The following is a 22,098-nucleotide window of genomic DNA, read 5'->3' on the forward strand; positions in this document are numbered from 1 at the left end:
ACTTTCCAATAATATCGCTTACAGTTGACAAGGAAATATCAAGCAGGGGTGACATTACAAAACTAACTTATTGCAAAGGTGGCATCCTATCAGTACCACGCTTGAATTCACTGAGCTCTTCAGAGCGACCCATTTTTTATAAATGTTTGTAAATGCAGACTGCATGGCTAGGTGCTTGATTTTGTTGACCTGTGGGAATGGGTCTGATTGAAACACCTGAATTCGATAATGTGTCCCAATACTTTTGTCCATATAGTGTATGTTAGAAGGAGCTGACCAACAAAAAAATTCTTATATCTGATTAACTTTTTTTGTAGCATTTTTATAAAGTTATAATCTACTGACTTAATTTGAGGTTTGATTTGAAAACGTTTGTCCTGATTTGATTCAAGGTTTCATTCGATCCAGATTTGCAAAGCCCTGGCAGAGCTGCCAAGTTTAACATTTCAGAATTGCACAGTCTCTGTGAAAAGCATGTCAATGTTAAATTGATAAAATAAAAATGCTTACAGCGATTGTTCTCCATAGCTTAAAACCATGCATAATACCTGAATTAGATCCCGCTTCTCTTTTTCTCCAGAACTGATGGCTTTTTTGATAGCTTTCATTTCATTCAAAATTGCTTGGGCTTCATCTAGTTTGTAGCCAATATGGTTTCCTGACATTTTCGAATCAATCCTGCATTAGCAGCAGACAAAAAAAACACATTAGGTAAACAGGCTGATAGGAGCAAGATTTTACTTTTCATTTAACAGCCGAGGCCCAGTAATGACAGTCTGCAGGAGAAGGTTTTAACACTTTGACTTCATTATACATCATGAAAGGCCAACACAGGTAGGTTCCTTCAGCTGGAAGGGCTGAGCTGGCACTGCATAATGCATAATTTAATTGGCGTTGGGACTTATGCATTATACAGGACCAGCCAAGCTGCACCAGGGGGATGGGCCTTCAGAATGTATCGTAAAGCCAAGAGTTGAAACTACAACTCTCCTATAAACTTTCCTACCAACCTTCATGTAAGTAAAGAAACCTCAGAATCTTTAAACTTCACAATCACTACTTTATTCAATGACTACAAGATGAGGCCCCATCATGGCCTACCCAAGTTATACACCCCATACCCACACAGTGCCCATCCCAAACATTCCTTATACATTTTGCTGTCTAGCAAGTCTGTTCTTCCACACTCCTGATCAACCACACTTGAGCCCCCTCCACCCCCACAGACTCATGGCTAAAATCTCTTTAGCCACCCCCCAGTTTCATCTCTGTAAATATCTTCACACTTTTGACTCTGCTGTGACACTCTTACCATCTGCTGGCCTCTCATTGAAGGAATACTTTTCTCCTACAGAGTGTGCCATGGTGAGGCATATACCATGTTTTACACTGATCCATTGCTGGGTGAGTGACCAACGCCTGATTCTATTTAGTAGGTTTAGCTCTATTGTCGAAAGGCAATCAACAACAGATGGGAAGACCTTTGGTAGTCTAGGATGTCAGACTTGCTAATGTATTAATCCGGGATCTCAGGATCTGTTTCTTAAGAGATCATGGAACGTCTGAGATTAGGATTACATTCTTAAAAACCTACTTCATTTCATAGAAATCATTTAGTATTTCCAAATTAGATTACCCATGCAATGCAGCCACTCTAACCATTTAAATACATTACACGTTTGATTAATATATTTTAAACTAATGAGTTTAACTGAAAGAATTATTTTTGTGTTATTGATTGCTCCCTGAACAAACAATACATTTCCCTCAAAGCCCAGCCATGAACCATAGAACCTCCTGAACAAATCCAAATTTTGCCATTGTCAGTTAATTTTATTGTGCAAAGCAAGGTGCCGAGATTTACAGACTGAACTGAAATGAGATCTTTAAGGCAGGATGGACATCTTATGAACGTCGCACAGAGACCTCACTGCGTCTGGCCTTTCATAATGTAATGATGATTACTTAGAACAAACATCGTTTGGGTTTTTGGGTATTTTTATGCTGCAGAATGTTAGTATTTGGTACTCACAGTTGATTAGCACTGGGGTTATCGTAGGATGCACAAACATATAAAAGAACTCATTCATTATTATTATTTATATGTAAAAACAGAATAATTACATCGTCCTTATCTTTGTCGAAGACACAAACACCAAACTAGATATCTAAGGAACCGGCCTCATAAGCAGTTCTCTGAATAACAAACGATTGAAATCCTTATTTCAGGGGCGCTGTTACAGTAGCATTTTAAAAAAAAAGATAAAGCTAAAATATATAACAAACTATGGATTAATAGGTCTCCACGGAAAAACCCAGTACAATCAAAAAACAAGAAGCTACAGGACGCTACTGGAGAAAGATAATTGTTATTTAGTACACTACAAATAATATATAGCCACGACTAGACAAGTCCTACCTTGCTTAAAAAAAGCTAACAAAGCACAAAACAATAAAATGCTTCTCTGAAAACAATCTGACTTGTGTTTAAAAAGACAGTAAATCTTATTTATAGGGATGCTGTCATAAAAATATATATATATATATATTTTCTGAAGATATAAATGCTGTGAGGCACAGGATATTTTTATGTTTACATTATGCTTGAGTTGAATGCTAACTAAGCATGTGATCTCTGTAAATGAGATCTTCGTCTATATAAAACCATGACGTAAAAGTTTATGTATGTAGGAGTACATCAGTTTATATGCTTAATTTTGTAGCACGCTGCCAGCTGCCAGCTTATTTTTCACCTATATATTTTTGGGTCATTGACCTAGCTGCCATACGACAAGAAAGGGTATGTTGTATAATGCATTATTAAATGGGTAAGGAGATGGAAAACAATTGTGCATTTTACATGGTCAGCCTCACTGGGTTTTGTGCTTTATAATGCAAAGTAAATTGCAGATTATTCTACCAACTCTGCCTTTAGTGAATTAACCCCCAAATGTTCTACATCCCTAAAATATCACAACAGTCTGCATATAAATAACACAGAGTGTGTTTATGTAGTATGTTGTGTAACATGCATTATTCTTCTAAGAAGGGCTTTCTAAACAGCCAAATAAGTACCTAAAAAGTATTAAGAAGGTTCTTTAACAACCCTACCTATAACAAAACCTTCTTAGGACAATTAAAATCTTGGGAGGTGTAGTATTCTGATTTAAATGGCACACAAAGAAACAAATTAAATGAAAATAGGAATTGAAAGGTTCAACTAGCCAAGATGACCCGTTGCTACACTTATATTAGAAACTGGAACCTTTGGGTAATAATTCTTCTTCCATTAAATGGATGCTTGGTCCAAATTCATTGGTTGAGTCAATCAGTTCAGAACAACTCAATGTACTCCATATTCCAACGTGACATTTAAGGTTCTAGAGGTGATCTCCGAGTTAGCTTCACTTGGTTTTTGAGTATGAGGCATTTTTATAGTTAGACATCACTGTTAACCGAGAGGTGGCCAAAACCCAACCCCTAAGAAACAAATAACTACCTGTTGGCTAACCAGCGTTTTGCTGGATGCCCAAAAAATCCAAATAACGTCACTTAAGAGACAGATACATTTTGATGGGACATTGAAAGTAGTTGGTTATGAAGGTTGCTAAGTAACACTTAATTTACTGAGGTGGTGAATGAATAGTAAGACAGAGGGGTATCACAGATGTCCTTGTGAGAAAGACCTTCAGTTTGATTACCACGAGGATCATCCAAACATTGACGACCTTTGTTATATAAGTATGTTGGTTTAAGGTTTAAAACACAAGGTATTGCTATTACACCATTTAAACGTGAATTCTTAGAGCCCAGCTAAAGGTGTAGCTTGGGCAAGAGTTCAGGATAGCAGTAAAACAGGTTTAGCAAGGGAGCAAGAACAGTGGAGAACATTCTTCTTAGATCCACCTGGGAAATAACTATGAAATATTATATGATGAGTTATTTACAAAGTATTTAGACAGGAACAACTCCAGAATTTCTATTAGACCAAAAACGGAAGGCTTGTTAGAGCAACAAAGCCTTTTTGAACACAGACTGTCAATCAAAACAAGATCAAAAAGAGCCTCATTAATCCCTCTTTTCAGTTTGATCTCTACTGAAATGTCAAATTCTTGTATCCGTTGATATAATATCCATGTTGCAAATTAATTTTCGTTTGTTTTCAAAGCTTTATGTCATAGGGAAATGGATCAAAGGGCTGTTTTGGGGTATTTTAGAATCATCTCACTATGAATATCAACAACAAAAAACTTTTACTCATGAAATAATCATTTGATGCACTGACACCTGTTAGTAGCATGTAGTGACGTCAATAATTTTGAGCATTGTTGCAACAAATTCTTTTTTAACCTAAAGCTGGTCCTGGTTTTGGAAAAAAGAATGAAGGTATGAAGGGTAATCCATATAATTTGTGTTTAGGGTTACTGGATATAATCACAACGTGGCATTATCTGGTCTTGTCTTGGCCTCCAACTGTAATTTCTCATAAAAACCCTTGAAATTGTACTTCTCCGGGTTTTTACCCCAACCTCTGGGCCTCAATGTGAATGGCCAGTTGTCTCCTCCATATTCTTCCTTTGCTTTAAGCATTCTCTTTACACTATTTCCCACAAGAATATACAAGTTGAAAAGTATTTAGGTAGTTTTTGTTGCAGAACCTCTTCCAGTCCCAAACTAGTGCATAATGTCTTAGTAATATCGCTTCTTCAGGCAGAGAACATTACTACAACATTTTGTGGTTAATTCTTTATTTGAAAGATATGTACCGTATTGGCTCGGATATAGGCCGCCCCCGTATATAGGCCGCACCCTAAAAGTTGGGTGCTTTTTTAAAGAAAAGGTTTTTTTAATAGACATGCTGCCACTCTGTCCCCCCCCCCTGAGATATGCTGCCACTGTCCTCCCCCCCCCCGGCCGGGGCCATCTACGCAATACACGTATACAACCTCCGGTGCCGGCGTATTGCGTAGATGTCCCCCGCCGGACCCGCAAGACACCCGGGAGTCTGCTCTGGTAAGTCTTGGGGACAGATGTAAAACGCATCGTGCGGACGTTCACCGGCTGCGGCTATGCGGGTAAACCTCCGGTGCCGGGACATCTGCACGATGTGCTTTAACAATCTCCCTTGCCGGGACTCCCCCCGTGGGAATTCCCAGCAAGGGAGATTGTTAAAGCACATCGTGCAGACGTGCCGGCAGCGGAGGCTGTTTACGCGCATCGCTGCTGCCGGTGAACGTCTGCACGATGCGCTTAGACAACCTCCCGTGCCGGCACTCCCCCCCCTGGAAAGTGCTGGCAGGGGAGGCTGTCTGAGCGTATCAGAGAGTAGGATGCAGGTCCCCTGCACCGCTGCAGGGGATCTGTATCCTAACCCTGCTGCCTGCCCGGCGCCCGGAACTCCATGTCCCGGGCGTCGGGCGCTAGACCCCGAATATAGGCCGCACCCCCACTTTAAAGACTTAAAGTGGGGGGGAAAGTGCGGCCTATATTCGGGCCAATACGGTATTTGGAAATTTAGGACATAATTATTTGGGAAGATATGCTTATTCTTGCAGGAATCAGGGAATCACACTATATTTATTTCACTGTACCTTCCCAGTACCTTTTAGCAAACTTTAGTTGCTTTTTGTTAACCTTAATTAAATAAGGGGGGATATACCACAACAGTTCATTTAAACGAGGGAAACTTACTGTTTCAATGTTTGGTAGCCATTTTCCTTATAGTGAAGTTCTTGCCGCATGTACACCACTTCTCTCTTCAGTTTATTAACCTGAAATAGACACAAACAATAGTGTAGTTAGTATAGCAAGAATCTGAGGGTCACCATATTAATGGAGAATGATGGAGAGAAAAGAATATATGGGAATACAAACTAATGCTACATTTTGACACCCTTAAGTCAGGCCTAAATCGTGATAAAGAATTTATGTCATACTTTCCAGTATCTATCTTATACATACAAAAATAATCTGCAGCAGTCTACAATACCAAAAGAGACTATAAAGGTATCATCTTTACCATATTTGCTAAGGTTCATCTCTGTACCTTAGTATAACATTCACATAATGGTGACAATTTAGAGAAAGTAGTGCAGTGAAGAACTTGCTTATGGTCTTAACCAATATAAAGAGCTATACAAAAAGCTTGCTATATTTTAAGCATAATGAGATTTTCCTTTAGAAACAGCCCGGCTTTACATTCTAACTCGGCTGCAACTTTTTATTTACTGTCAATGATGGTGAACATTTGCCTTTGAAGGCACTGGTTGAAGTCAATGGCAAAGTTCTACTGAAATAACATAAAAGGGTCTGAGCTTAATGTTTTGGATTTGGAATATAGTCAGTAGCTATAGTTTGCGCTGCTACCCCATGTCTGTCATTTTGATATTTTGCAGAACATTTGCTGGGCAACTGTCTGTGGGTTGTTGAGAGACTCCTATCCAAATCCTGCTTTGGTCCTGATTATCTAGACGGCTGATCATGGCTCAGCCAGATAAATCACCAATTCCCTCTTGTGTTTGGATTCTTCTCAGCTGCTCACAAGTTATAATTCGTACCACTTAACATTACAATAAAATGCATTATTAAAGAATTGACAGTCGGTTGTACGGTTGGGTTATTTAATCAACACATTCTTTCACTGTCAAACTAATCAGTTTAATTATTAATTGGGAGAACCATGAAGATCTAGGCATCAAACAATGCGTGAACTGTCCTGTTTACGTCTGTGATAACTAAAATAAAATGATAATGTGTAAGCAAGAAAAAAAGTTATTTATAATGATATTTAATGGTATAACCAGATGCTTATGACATGTAGTGCAATTTTATGCTCAATATACTTACTACCGGTAATTTGGATGTAATTATGGTTCATAAGGACCTCTAAAGAGATTGGTGGGGGGTAACAATGACACTAGTTATTGTTATGCTGATGTGTTATAATACAGAGAATATATGCTCTAGAACATGGCAATAACATATCAAAGAGGGAGAAGAACATACCGTCCCCATTTCAACATACCCTGGATTTAGTAGTAGCAATCTCAGCTTTAAGAATGTCAGGGTCATACTTGGAGCTTGATGAGGAGCCAGACACCACTGAAAACAAACATATATCACAAAAGTATTAATAAAAATATTAAGTAGGTAAAGGATTTAAATTCAAAAGGTCACAATCACCTGCAAGATAGCGAACAAACTACTAAGAAAGAGGACAATATGTGTCAGCTTTGAAAATGATAGTTGTTGGAGGACAAATGCAGCTGAAGACGCCATACTTGGCATAGGTATTAATCAGCGTATGAAAGGGAATGAGAGGTCTATCCTTTGTGGATATAAAAATATGAATTCCTGTAGCTGCTTCTGGTACACGGGAAAAGGGAACAGTAAGGAGCCTTTCTGAGGCCGACACCTCTAAATAGATATTTAAGTGGCAATCCAGTTGGAAAATATACGGCCCACAGTGCGTCTTCCCTAAATATGCTTAACATATGCACATTTTCAAGAGTTGTGCACATTGAAAAGGGGCTGAATTTGAAAGTTACAGATACGACGATGCCCATATGGGTGGTACATGTGCAAACATTTTAGAAAACCTCATTAACAATTTCTGGAGGGTTTGGAGAATTCCACAGTAGAAGGTTTCAGATATAAACAATTGAAAGGCTTTTCAAATGAAATTATGAAAAAATGTAATTAAATTATTACTAGTTAATGGTTTTCAAGTGTACCTTGGCCTCCTATATCTCAGTGACCCTCTTTCCTATACTGCTGTGAGTCCAGTGGGAAAAGACACTAGGATAGTGTGGATAAGTATGTGATTGGGCTGTGCGTGCATAAGGGTTTTACACCAATAGAAATCACAATAATTAGGGTTTACATTTCAGAACTTGCATGGATACAAAATGTGTTCCGTTAATCATTAAATAGCTACAAATAACTCAAAAAACAATCAGTTAGCATGCTATCTGTAAGCAAACTTCAGAAAATGTGTTACTGCAACAGGAACATTCTGCCATATTCAACAACGGCAACAATGTCTGGGTACGTTTTCTTATCCCAAAAACTAATACTCACAGCTCGTCTGAGATCCTAATTTGTGTTTCCAAACATCATTCAGCTGCCTGTATTCCTGCTGAGCTAACTCCAGTCTCTGTTGCTTGACTTGGTAAATCTCCTTCTGTGCTGCTAGGGCTTCCTGGGCAAGTACCAGATAGTCCTTCAACATGCGCTCCTGTTCTCTTCGCCATTGCACCCGAGGGTCCTCTATCTGTGTGGTTTCTGAAAAAGACAAAATGCAAACGAACATTTGTCGGTGCAGCTACCACATAAGCCACAGTTAAAGTGGCATTAAAATGTATTTTGAACCCTTAAAAGAACCTTACTTGATGGTACGGGCGCTGGCAGTGTCCATAATGCACAGTCCGATCTGCACATGAACTACTGCAGCAGGAAGTTAAATTATTATTATTATTATTATTTTGTTGGCCTTAAGAAAAAAAGATAATAATAATAATAATAATCTATTGGCATAACATGTTTTTGTTACATTATTCTACTTGATTAATGTATGATGCACATTTTTGTGTAACTATACATTTAAATATTACAATTTAACACAATAATGCATATAAAGGGGAAAATGTGCTAAAAATTAAATGCATTATCCTCACTCTAAATGCAGTTACATAAACACACTTTTGAATAAACTCCTGCTATCAAAAGATCTAAAATCACGGTAAAGCTTCCCCCCCCCCCCCGCCACTAGCCATTCTTCCTCTGACCATAGCAGAAGTTATGCAGAGTAACCAAGGCTCAAAATAGTGTGTAGCAGGCATTTCCAGCTGCTGGCCGCATGCTCACACTCGGGTGAGTGTGTGGCGCTGTCAGCTAGTGGCCCACCAGCATTTGCCTGGTGTGCCAGATTGCCAGTCCAGGCCTGATACATTTGCCTCTTCCTCCTGCCAACCATCTGCCCTATTGCTTGCCCCATAGAGTACAATTAAAAGCCCGGACACCCTAGAAATCAAGGGGGAAGTGTGTCTCTCCTTGACTACTTTAGTCACCATCAACAAGGCCAGACTGTACCCTACTGCCCCACACTGATGGGAGACAAGGATTTGTACTGGAATGGCACATCATTTCATAGGTCTGTACCGCATGATTATATTCAGACAAACCTGATATCCAGCTTACATCTGCTAAATACTTAATGTACACTGCACAAAACATGGCATAGGAATTCAATCTGCGTGGATTTTCACTTTCCTGAAATATTTAGGAAAGGCTGTCACAGGCGGAACAAAAGGGCAGCTCTAAATAATTCACGTGGAAATTGGCATCTGTTTGAAAATGCTAAGCCACACAATTGAATTACTAAATTGGTGAATCAGACAAGGATATATATATATATATATATATATATATATATATATATGTATATTTTTATTTTTTTTTGTTATATACTGTATGTTCATTAATGGAGTTGACAAAAAGCTGTTTATTTACCATATAGTTCCTAAAGCAGCTCTCACGCTTTTACAGTTTTTTAACACCTACCATTCTAAAATAAATTCACATCTTGTAGAATATTCATGTTTTTCCTTTCTGTGCGCTGCAGTGTTCTTTCCATGTTCCACCCCTGTTCTGAGCATATTCCATACATTGTAGACCAGGTACAGTTTATACCATATATCAAATACATATTTAATATGATCATTTTTGTTTACAGCTTGACATGCCGCTAATCTGTGCGCTTTGATCTTAAACCCAGCACCAATTCAGCTTGCGCAAGGTCATTAATGTGTTATTAATCATATCTGATTGGCATACATCCCAGGTTTCTCTGTTCAATAGAGACAGTCCATCCCAAATCTCTCTTTCCTCCAATGATGTCCGTCTATTCTTTGAAATTTTGGTGATATTACAGTACTCGATGACAAAAGTCACAATAATGTGCAACGGCAAGTCACGAAGCCACATACCAAGTGTAAGTAAAGCCTTGCCCATAGCCTCGTGACCAACCAGACTCCTTAAAACGTGCGTTACTCTTTGGTCATTCCAAATGTTGGTAGGTATGGATCAGTTTATTTTATTTTTTAAATATTATGATGTTAATTTCCAGTAAGTGGTTAATAATAGCAACAAATCAAAAACATCATTTCTTAAAGCAGTTTAACTAATGTTTGTCGGTAGGCGTTGTTGGCGTTGACCTCTGGGATTTATAGGTACATACTATGGTACATTTTGTTTGCAGAGGATGACTTTTAACATTGTTGACAGCAATGCTTTGATCACGTGATCACCATATAATGTCTCCCGCTGAAACAAAAATTGCACGCCTGCATTTAGCCTCCTGGTCTTACGCAGTGAGTCGATCACAGACTATAGAGAGAGGTCAAAGGTATGGAAGATAAGTGATATAATAACTGTGCCTTCAGCAGTGAAAGGTTGAAAGACATTTATAGATGGAGAGTACAGTGAAACTGGCTGGGTGTTGCCTACATGTGAACTATAACACGGGACTGGTTGCATTGTGTGTATGTAAAGCATTATACACTAGGTATAAATCCAAATCTGATGTAAAATCATAATCAAGGGTGTAAGCAAAAACTCCATATTTCAAATGTGGATTGTTAAAATACAGGCATCTCGGGAAGAAAATACTATGGGAAGAAAATCTAAGTCAGGAGAGACAGGATGGTGGGCAACTAGCAATCATCCTCCACCAAACTTTCCAACCAAAAAACCCCAGGGTGCAGTCTGAACATTATTTGCCCTACAATACCGAATGGATTGAAAAACTCCAGTCTGTACTCCATATGTCTATGTACTTGCTCCCCACCGATGGTCCACCACATGCCAGACAAGCAAAGGCCAACAGTGTATACCATATTACCAGCACCATGCTGGACTATTGTTCACTCTACACTACATTAATCATTGCAGACCTGCACCCACATTGGGACTGGTGTACCATTCTTCAAGGACGCCCCCGAAGCTGAAGTGAAGAGCAGTCCTACCTAGTATGATACAACTGTGACAAATACTGCCATGCCGCATACAGTCTCTGCAGTGGTAAAACAAACGGTATCTTATAGAAACAGATACACAACGTGGTCCTAATTATATCCTTCCAAAAGATGTGATAAAGTGCGCTCAGTGATATACCTAATAAGATGAAACAGAACCTGTTATATCTAGAGATTCCTAGTTCAATTAATCTTGCAAACAGATATCTTAAAAGAAACAAAAATGGGGAAACCACATGTATAAGGTGCTGCTGGTATTGCTGGTAGGTGCAAGAAAGGTCACTTTTTTCCCTGTGTGTGACACTGTGTATAACTAATTATATCCTCATTTGAGGCCAAATCTCCTAACATTCTCGGTTTTTGCAGGACAGTTCTGCTCGCCAAGAAAGGAGCCAAATTGTCAACCTGGCTTGACCCTGCTGAAAACCACTACTGCCTGGGAAAGGACAGACTCTGGAGAGATATTTGGCTCAGCTTAGCATTCTGAATGACGAGCATACCGGCACTGAACAAATAATCACAACCTTTAGCAAGCATGGCTTCCCTACCATGGACCACGTCTGCATAAAGGAACTTGGTTCAGTGTGCATGTGCTATCTCTGCAAGATGGCTAGGCTCTGGCCGACATTCAGCTTGGCCTGTCATTCTCATCCCCCTCCACCAAGGTTAAGGATATATTTATAAACAGGAAATGAAAGTGCGGGATGGTACAACCTCAATTTTAAAGCAGTTCCTCCAGAATCTAAACAATATAGATAATCTAAATTAAGCAATATAAGGGCCAGCTTGAAACACCAGGTCCTAGTGACAGTGTATACTCCAAGCTCCCGGTGGCAAAGTATCAAACATGCCAGAGTAACCGCAGACAGACAGGGCCCCCAAAGTATTCCTGTATCAGTGCCCCACACTTAATAGCTCCCCCACTTGGTAGTATGCCTAAAAATCTTCTTTTTTAATAATCCTTAAACACCAACGAGAAAATTTGGAGAAGAAAATAAAAAAACGTTTGCTCATCAATCAACATTTCAATAAGTCACACATTATACAATGCAATACACAAACACATTTTCCACTCGAATGCCTCCACACTCAATAACAAGCCTTTGGAATGTTTATTTTATTTATTTGCGTAAGGAGATACCTCTGTTTCCAAATAATACAGCACTGCACATGTCACTTATTGGCAATAGTTAGATAATTCATCTTTCACGTAAAACTGAAATGTACGCTTTTTACTAAGAAACACACCTTAAAATGAAAAGAAAAATGTGAAAAAAAGATCTGCAAGAAAAGATGAAATCAACTAAATTAATTAACTATGGAAAGAGGAAGTCCCACAGAAAAAATATTTTCTCCTTCAGCTTTAAACACAATGTTGTATAGAGGTAGGCATTGACATTTTTGGTTCATTTTATTCCAATAAACTTCCTTTATCTGCAAACCTGGAGGATGCAATTGTTGTCAGTTAAGTTATATTTTAGGTGACTTGCCCTGCAGCTCCGTCATCCCCTATGTTAATCTGGCCCTGGAGATGGCTAAGATGTATACATAGCTAATATTTGCCTTTAAACACTACAACTGTTTTCAAAAGTTTGCATACCCTTGGAGAATTGGTAATATGTCTACCATTGTCAAAGAAAACATGAGTGAGAAGCAAAACACATTTTATTTCTTAAAACTTTATTTAACTGTACGTTATAACAGAATGGCACTCTCAAACAAAACATGGCAACAAAGAAAAAAAATTAAGTGACCTCTGTTCAAAAGTCTGCATACGGTTAGATCTTAATACTGTGTATTGCCCTCTTTAGCATCAATGGCAGCGTGCAGTCTTTGGTAACAGTTGTCTATTTGGCCCCAAATTCTTGCAGGTGGTATAGTTGCCCATTCGTCATGGCAAAATGCCTCCAGGTCATGCAAAGTCTTTGGTCATCTTACATGAACCGCACGTTTGAGATCTCCCCAGAGTGGCTTGATGATATTAATACCAGGAGACTGGGATGGCCACTCCAGAACCTTCACCTTTTTCTCCTTTAACCACTAGACGATCAACTTGGCCCTGCGCTTAGGCTAATTGTCATGCCGGAAAGTTCAAGAGCATCCAATGCGCAGCTTTTGTGCAGAAGAATGCAAATTGACTGCTAGAATTTTCTGATAACATGCTGTATTCACCTTGCCATCAATTTTCACAAGATTACCTGTGCCTTTAGAGCTCACAGACCCCCAAAACATCAGTGAGCCACCACCTGCTTCACAGTAGGGATGGTATTCTTTTCACTATAGGCCTTGTTGACCCCTCTCCAAACATAGCACTTATGGTTATGACCATAAACCTCTGTTTTGGTCTTGTCACTCCAAATTACAGTGTGCCAGAAGATGAGCCGTGTCAAGGTGTTGTCAGGTTTTTGTTTGCATCCCGATCAATTCTTCTGGTAGTTGTGGCTGAAATCTTTCTTGGTCTACCTGACCTTGGATTGGTATAAAGAGATCCCAAAACGTTCCTCCTCCTTAATAAGCGATTGAACAGTACTGGTATTGACTGGTATTGTCCAGGCTTTGGGTATCTTTTTAAATCCTTTTCCATCTTTATAAAGTTCCATTACCTTGTTACCCAGGTCTTTTGACAGTTCCCAGCTCCCCATGGCTCAAAAAACTCATTGACTATTTATACACAGACACTAATTGCAATTTAAAAAGCCACAGGTGTGGGAAATTAACCTTTAATTGTAATTTCGACCTGTGTGTGTCACTTTGTGTGTCTTTAACAAGGCCAAACATGTAAACTTTTGATCAGGGCCATTTGGGTCATATCTGTTATAATTATTTAAAAAAAGAGCCAAACAACTATGTGATAATAAATGGCTTCATATGATCACTAGCCTTAAATAAAATATTTTTTTTGCATGATCAGTCATATTTTCTGCCTGTCACCTTCAATGTCTCATTAGCATACCTGGGAACTTGTAGGCTCTGACTACCCAGAGCCTACCCTTGCGGGACACGGCCTGTACTGCCCACTGACATCGGTCCCACTGATGTTGGTGGTGTACACGCTGGTGGTGGTGTACATCAGTGGGTGCTCCAGAGGGGAAACGGGCAAGGAGTAGCGCACGTCAGGACCCTGTTACCGCAACCAGGGGGATTGGGTTGTTAACCTGGGGAATTCTCAGGTATGCTCATTAGCTGTAGATAATGATAACCAAACCGATTCATGTGTTGTCAATTTACCCATAATCACTTGGTCTTTTGTCCATAAAAACACAGTGTTTTCCCAAATAAATGTTAGTTGTTTTTGCATCTGATTATGTGTTGTGTTGTTACTCTGGTGGTTCATTATGAGATTATTTCTCTGAGCAACACCTTACTCTGAGGACCATATTGGCTACTCTACTCACCTGTAGTCGTCTTAGAGTGTTTGGAAGGTGGCAACCGTGGCCAGGGACGTCTCAGCAGACGCCTGGTTCATGGTACAGTTACTACTTAACAAAACAAGCTGAAAATAGCACATGTAGTGTATAACAACTTTAGTACCACAATCAAACCAGGGAACCTTTCTCTTGCTTCTTATGAAAGGCAGGGGGCAAAATTGAGCCACTAGCTGTGACCAGGCTGTGGCTAGCTCCAATATACATAAAGGGAGTGAGTGGAGTTAAACACAACCATACCCACAGAGATCAAAGGCTGTCCCAGAGGCCTAGTCTGAACAGGCTGCATTCATCTACCGGATAACCAGTGGCAGGAGTGCCGCTCTTTAATGGGATGGCTACACAGGATTTCTCTTTATGCAATTGAGGACTATGGTGAGCTGGCACAACTTCCATACTATACAATAACCAGTGCTGTGTGCCTTTAAGAGAGGGTGCTCAGCAACGAGGATGGCAGCAAGCGGAGGGGGGCAGTTAGGGGCATTGTCCTGGGCAGTCATAAGACAGCTCCCAAGGAAAATACATCTCTGGGCTGCACTTCAGGCGCACTGTACAGCTGTGATTCCTGTAACCTCTGGGCCAAATCTACAATGTCCCCATATTTATAAATGGCTCCTATGTGTGAAGTATAAAATATTCTTTATAGTCTAAAATATTCTACTTTTAATCAGGTTACATTGAAAAGAATGTTAGAAAAAGCATTAATGGTGACTACTACGTCATAAAAACCCCTTTTTACTTACGACTGTTGTGGTCAATGTAGTAAACGCCAACTTGAGGGTCATAAGCCTCTTCCCATCCCAAAGGCAGCTCATCACCAATACAATCCGCAAAGGTTAATGGCTTTGTATACCTAAAGAGATCACAGTAAGATTTCAGAATGCCAAACAGTTGGATAATGAATAATAACAGATATACTAAACATAGTAAAAACCACAACCTATAGTAAGTAATACAAGGTGGCCATCAAAGTTCCTTGAGGAGCACACACATATACTCTTTATTTTAGGTTTTCATTGAAATTGCAGGGTTGGATTGAGGATGACTAAGAATGGCACTACATTTTTATACTTTTGCGGTGTATGGACGTGGGATCGGGTTTTTTCTACCAGAATGCCAGCCAGTTGTTCTCACCCCCCTACAATGGTTAACTTTAGATTTTATATACAATTAGAGTAGCTGCAGATCTGTCTGTTTGCAACTGCGCAGACCCTCTGTAGAAGTCATCACCAAAAATACCATATTTCAGTGGTCACATACAGGGTCGCCCATCCAGCTCTTTCTCTTTTCTCCTCTTTAATCTAGAATGTGAAAGTCCCTTTTATTTCCCCTACAATTCAGATGTACATCTCTTTTCCTTATATTGTGCATCTGTCTAATATTTAATATCATCAACATAGCATTGCAAGGAAACAGATCATTTACTTGGTCTCAGATCTGATGTCTGTTTATAGTATAGATGTACAAGGGCACACTTGGGGAGTGTGATGTAAATACATTGTTAAATACAGTGTTTATTTAATATCGGTGTAATGTATAAAGCAATAACAGGGCAAAACCTATATCAGGACACTATTACACAATTAAATTACACCCAAAATACGAGGGTGTATTTTAGAAATTAGAAGCGCTGTTTGTACTCAAAATACTTTATAAATGGAATTGCATCAAACAAAGAAGCGCATCATTTTCTTCCATGTTGTAAATAAAGAAATGTAGATTACTTAGCCATTTTTAGTGAACAGGAATTAGTATATTGATTAGATTGCTATTATGCTATAATGGAAACACACAATAACACTCCACCATCACCACACTCATATACACTGATCGGCCATAACATTATGACCACCGACAGGTGAAGTGAATAACGCTGATAATCTTATAATGGCACCTGTCAGTGGGTGACAAGTGGGTGATATTAGGCAGCAAGTGACCATTTTGTCCCCAAAGTAGAAGCAGGAAAAATGGGCAAACGTAAAGATCTGAGTGACTCTGACCAAATTGTCATGGCTAGATGACGGGGGCAGGGCATCTCAAAAACTTGTGGGGTGTTCCTGGTATCAAAAGTAGTTCATGAAAGCAAAAGTGGTAAACCGGCAACACTGTCATGGGTGGCCAAGGCTCACTGATCTATGTGGGGGGTGATGGCTGGTGCGTGTGGTCAAATCAAACAGACGAGTTACTGTAGCTCAAATTGCTGAAAAGTGCAACTCAGTTTGTTGTGTATGGGGCAGCATAGCTGCAGACCAGTCAGGGTGCTGACTGCTGACCACTGTCCACTGCCAAAAGCACCTACAATGGGCACTTGAGCATAAGAACTGGACCATGGAGCAATGGAAGAAGGTGGCCTGGTCTGATGAATCATGGTTTCTTTTATATCACGTGGATGGCCAGGTGCGTATGCGTTGTTTATCAGGAGAACACATGGCTCTAGGATGCATCCATGGAGGGCTTAAAGGATCTGCTGCTAACGTCTTGGTACCAGATATCACAGCACACAGAGGTCTAGTGGAGTCCATTCCTTGACAGGTCAGGGCTGTTCTGGAGGCAAAAGGGGGACCTACACAATATTAGGCAGGTGGTCATAATGTTATGGGTGATCGGTGTATATATATACCAGATATGCCTTTTATCCCCTATAAGCCTTATACCCCTGATATGCCACTGTGCCCTCTGATATGCCTTATACCCCAGATATGCCACTCTGCCCCCCAGATATGCCTTATATCCCTTATAAGCCTTATACCCCTGATATGCCTTATAACCCCCTATATGCCACTCTGCCCCCAGACATGCTTTATACCCCAGATATGCCCCTCTGCCCCCAAATATGCCTTATACCCCTTATATTTCACTGTGCCCCATGATATGCCTTATAATCCCCAGATATGCCACTGTGCCCCCCAAAATGCCTTATACCCCCTACATGCCTCTGTGCCCCTGATATGCCACTGTGCCCCCCAGTCTTACCCTCCCGATGCTCCATCACAGAAGCCCCAGTGGAAGTGCAGGCAGTAGTGGAGGATGATATGCCTTATACCCCCCATATGGCATATAGGGGGGTATAAGGCATATCTGGGAGGGGCAGAGTAGCATATCTGGGGGGGCAGAGTGGTATATCTGGGGTATACGGCATATCAGAGGGGCTTCTATGGTGGAGCACCGTAAAGTCATGTCACGCTGGTGCTCATCATAGAAGCCCCGGCGGAAGTGGAGGACAGTGACGGACGTTGGCCAGCTGTCAGAGAGGAGGATCCATGTCCCCTGCAGCGCTGCGGGGGATCTGGATGTTAGTGTTATTATCCAACCTCTATTTGAGGTCGGATTTTAAAACGAGGGGTATTTTTCAGAGCATTTGCTCTGAAAAAACCCTCATCTTATATTCGATAAAATCAATTCAACTAATCGATAATGAAATTCGTTGGCAGCGATTTTCATTATCGGTTTTTATAGATTTTATCGATTAGTTGTTGCAGCCCTAATATATATATGGAACACCATATTGTTCTTGCATATTCTCCTTCGGTATTTTCCCAAGGGCACCCTTTTTTGTCAGCTGTGTCTAAAGAGTAATTTGGCTGTCACTTGAAATGATGTTTATGCTTAACTAAACACCTGCTGTTGCCCTGCCTCTTGTCGCCCTTTCTTTTGTAAATCGATGTTTAGGGATTTTCAAGGGGATGCAGAAGGAAAAGGGGAAAGAGATCATGGGCTATTGCCTCAGTGCAGTAATGTTTATAGAATTAAACTATCAGCATATCAAGAATTTTCAACCGCTCCGCACACACAAGCACAAGCCCATGTTCTCCATTTATGCACAGAATTTATCTTCTTTTTATAATAAGCTATAGGTTCATAAAAAATTTAAATAAACCATACAGGTTAGAACATCAGATGTGAGGTCTCATCAGACTCCCTGACATACATTATAGAGAGCCAACTACAGTAAGCCTCTGCTGCAGGAAGAGCTTGGCTGGCATTATATAATATATACAGTTGAATCAGTCACCATTTAAATCATTATATACATTAAATCATTTTTACATAATACATGACCAACTCAGCTCTTCACAGTGGACAAAGATGCTAATGTTTGGCCCTTCATAATGAATGGAGAAGTAAGAGAGTTAAAACCACAACTCTGCCTTTAGCGAATAAATCCAATCGCTCATTTTAAACTGTGGAATGATGAGGCTGTGTGTTATAATAACGCAGGGAATTACTAAAGTTGAGACTGTAAAATGTTTTAAATGTTTTAATGTATTTGATATGTACTTTTTTATTTAAATTTTTTTTAAAAACACACCAAACACATTCATTTTCACTTCATTTTATTTTTAAAAGCAGTTCGCAGAAAACATAATGTGTGAGTATTTTAAAAGTAACTTTTTTCTTCAAGGTTCAGCCAAGACAATTTTTTAGGCTCTTTTCATTTTCCTGGTCTGCCTGCAGGGCTGGGCTAGCCAGGGCGGCAGTGGACAACTGCCCTCCGGGGCCAGTTAAAAATTGTTTACAAAGGGTTGGACCAGGCTCTTTATTAACAATTTTGGACCAGCCCAGGAAGAAAGGAACACAGGAGGGTTGTATAATGTGACGTTATGACAACTGGGACTGAGGTAAGAGGATGATGTTAGGAGGAAGTATTTATGAATAAATGCATGTATGTTAGAATGAGATAAAGGTGATTGTGTTATCACGAATTGGTGTGTGTATGAGCATGAATGTGTGTGTGAGCATGAATATGAATGAATAAGTGTGTGTTAGTTTGTGTAAGTGTAAAGGTTTCTATATACATTTGTGAACCAGTGCGTATATGGAGGGGGGGGTCCAATAGGCTCTACCCCCATATCCCTGGCCAGAAGGTACCAGCCCTCACCTGTTTGCCTGCATGCCAGGGAGTACACTCCAGCCATCTAAGCCACCTACAGCCATCTTATCCACTTTAATGCATATGACAAGTGTCCCATTTAAATTATCAGTTTCTCTACCTTGCAAATCATGGAGGAAATTAGCAGAATCACAGCCCGCAGAGGCATCTACCTATTTACCTGTCCTCACCACCAGCGAGCTTCAGCACTAGTTTGCAAAAGGGTCTAAAACCCTACCGTGCAGGCCTAGAAAGCCTTGATTTCAATGGAGACCAGGAGCCCTGGTGATTTGTTGCGTCAAGCAGTCAAGACTGCAAATCCTAAATAATGAATGTTTAAGTGTAATGTACTTACAAAGTAAAATGTCCCTTTATTGAAAACATAAAAATTTTCTTGATTGATTTTTCAGATAGCCTAAGTGCCAGCAGGAGACTGAATCTATAAGGAAAGCTACATGCATGAATTGGTATGTTCGGATGTGAAGAAGAGTAGAAAGGAAACCGAAGAGCCAATACAAAATTGATAAATGAAACCTAAATAAACTGATATTTTCATAAGATGGGCGTGAAACTTACTTGCAAAGTTCGTTCTGCATTTAAAAATCACAATTATTAAAAATCTTTTGCATTTGGCCAAACCCAGTAGCTAGTCACTAATGTGAAATGCATGCATGTCTTTACAATTATGTTTTCTCCACTAACTACAATTGGAGAAAGGGGTTCATTCATTAGACAGACGGAGCACAATAACCACACTCAAACCGGATCACATTTTCCTGTCTACGCTGAAAGGAGCCAGACAGTTGTTTTGTATGGGATTGGATTAACACCAGGTGACCTTTTCCAATTGTTACATCCTGGACGAGAGAACAAAGGGTTTCATTAGGCTAGATAGTATTTCCAGCTAGAGCCATGAGGTTTGTCGGTAGTATATTATTTAAGGGAGACCTATCTCTACAATGCCCCATTTCATTGCAGCATAGTTTCAAGATACGTCAAGCCATAGATGTCAGACAAAGGCTTAGTCGTGCAATACGCCACTAAGTAACATCTTGCCCAGATAAAGCTATGCCGTGGCCAAGTGAAATAGCATCCTGTTATGTCTTGGACATATGTATGGTTTATATTACCTATTCTTTGTTACTCAAAAGACCCATTGAAATGTGTTCCTTTAGGGCATTCAGTTATATATATACAATGGATGATCATCAAATGGTCTAATGCCTACCGTGTACAACAGGAGACTCTTATCCTATTTATATATGATGTCACAACAGCTTTCCTCTAAAACAGGTCCTGTGCATGGTGCTAAATTACTTTAAGGCATACACTCTTCTTCTTACATTATGTAACAGCACATTTTCAACATAAAGTAGATCAGTAACATATGGTATGTTTTAAAGGTTAGTTTAATATTTATTATTAAATCAACATGGCTCACGGCCTAACCATACCTGCCAAATGTACCTCTTTTTTAGGTGCTCAGAATGTTTGCTGGCTATAAGTGTATTACAATACTATTCTTATCTTAGCATCTCAAAATATGTTTATAAATCAAATTTCATAAGTACATTATTATTCTTCTAAACTCTAAACATGTCTTAAAGTCCCATAAAACATGTTGGTGAAGCTCTGGCCCCTAGCTACACCTCACACCACACCCTCCTAAAACAAAGTAGTCCTCCTTTGGCCTTCAGAATTGCTGGTAGGTATGTCCGTGTCCACAACACAAATATCACTATCATTGCACGTTAAAAGTTGTGTTGGAACACAAGCACAGGTTCCATGAATATGGAAGCCGATCCATTATTTTGGCTACTGATTAATGATTAATATCCGCATACACATCAAGAGCATACCTTGTTTAATTCTCCCATGGAATAAGTATTATTTGTATATTTAGATTTATTTTGAAGACAAACTTACTGCCCTCAAAGGAATAGAATGTGTTGATCATTCCCGTGCTCCTGGACAAACAGACTGTTCTTTGTGGTCTGAGATAGTTCACATGCATATTTACCATAACTGAAATTCCACAATCAACCTAAATATTGCACAATTTTTCTAATACCGGTATATCAAATTCAGAAGTATAGCCGCTAGTTTCAGTGGGTAGCTTCATTTGTTTGGATTAGTGCATAAAAAATGCATCTGAAATAATTTACCAGAAAAGGCTGGTGTAAAAAACATTACTCAGAATCTTGGATCGTGCCAGTTCAAACTTATCATGACAGGAAATAATTATATGAAAAGAGATTACATTTACTAGCCATGTAGAAAACCTTGAGGATCAAGCTCTGTTTTCACTTTTTAGCAACTGTGTCAGTGGATGTGTCAGTGGAAAACATATAGAGGTGTGAACATTAGGCCTTTTTTGGTTTTGGTTTTGGGCCATTTGTTTTTAGACAACAAATTTAGTTCCCAGCCTTTCAGAAACTACATTTCTTGTCACCCACCCTTATTCACACTAACTCAATCTCTCTCACCCAAGCTCACAATCTCTCACACTCTCAATGTCTCTCTACCATCTCGGCCAACCACTTCCGTGCCACCATCTCCTTATCTACGGCTCTGCTTCTTCTGTATTCTTTCTTCCTTTTTGCTCCGCTTCTCCTGGTTATCCACTGCGTTATCCAGGCCTCCCGAAGCACTTCCATAAAAGCATGGAGCCCACACACATCCTTCCCCGAATTGGAGTAATGGAGCCTTTCCCCTATTCCTCCGATCGGGAGAAAGGGTGTGCAGCGAGGGTCTGCCCTGTTGCTAAGTA

General features: G+C 39.8%; 1 protein-coding gene and 1 long non-coding RNA gene across 2 annotated transcripts in view; both read right to left on the reverse strand.

Annotated features, from left to right (window-relative positions):
- WWC1 (WW and C2 domain containing 1) overlaps nucleotides 1–22,098 on the reverse strand; it is a 92,553-nt gene that overhangs the window by 38,918 nt on the left and 31,537 nt on the right. Inside the window, exons 2-6 of the mRNA XM_053465350.1 lie at nucleotides 15,202–15,311; nucleotides 8,080–8,283; nucleotides 7,025–7,101; nucleotides 5,692–5,771; nucleotides 549–678 (exon numbers count right to left, since the gene is read on the reverse strand). Coding sequence (XP_053321325.1) covers nucleotides 549–678; nucleotides 5,692–5,771; nucleotides 7,025–7,101; nucleotides 8,080–8,283; nucleotides 15,202–15,311 — 601 coding nt within the window. The remainder of the gene's footprint in view (nucleotides 1–548; nucleotides 679–5,691; nucleotides 5,772–7,024; nucleotides 7,102–8,079; nucleotides 8,284–15,201; nucleotides 15,312–22,098) is intronic.
- On the reverse strand, nucleotides 13,950–14,159 carry LOC128492698 (uncharacterized). Its single transcript, XR_008354123.1, has 2 exons — nucleotides 14,023–14,159; nucleotides 13,950–13,986 (listed from the first exon to the last, which is right to left on the reverse strand). It is a non-coding gene; the product is annotated as an uncharacterized LOC128492698 (long non-coding RNA).

This window comes from Spea bombifrons, chromosome 4, assembly GCF_027358695.1.
Source record: "Spea bombifrons isolate aSpeBom1 chromosome 4, aSpeBom1.2.pri, whole genome shotgun sequence".
Taxonomy (NCBI): Eukaryota; Metazoa; Chordata; class Amphibia; order Anura; family Pelobatidae; genus Spea; species Spea bombifrons.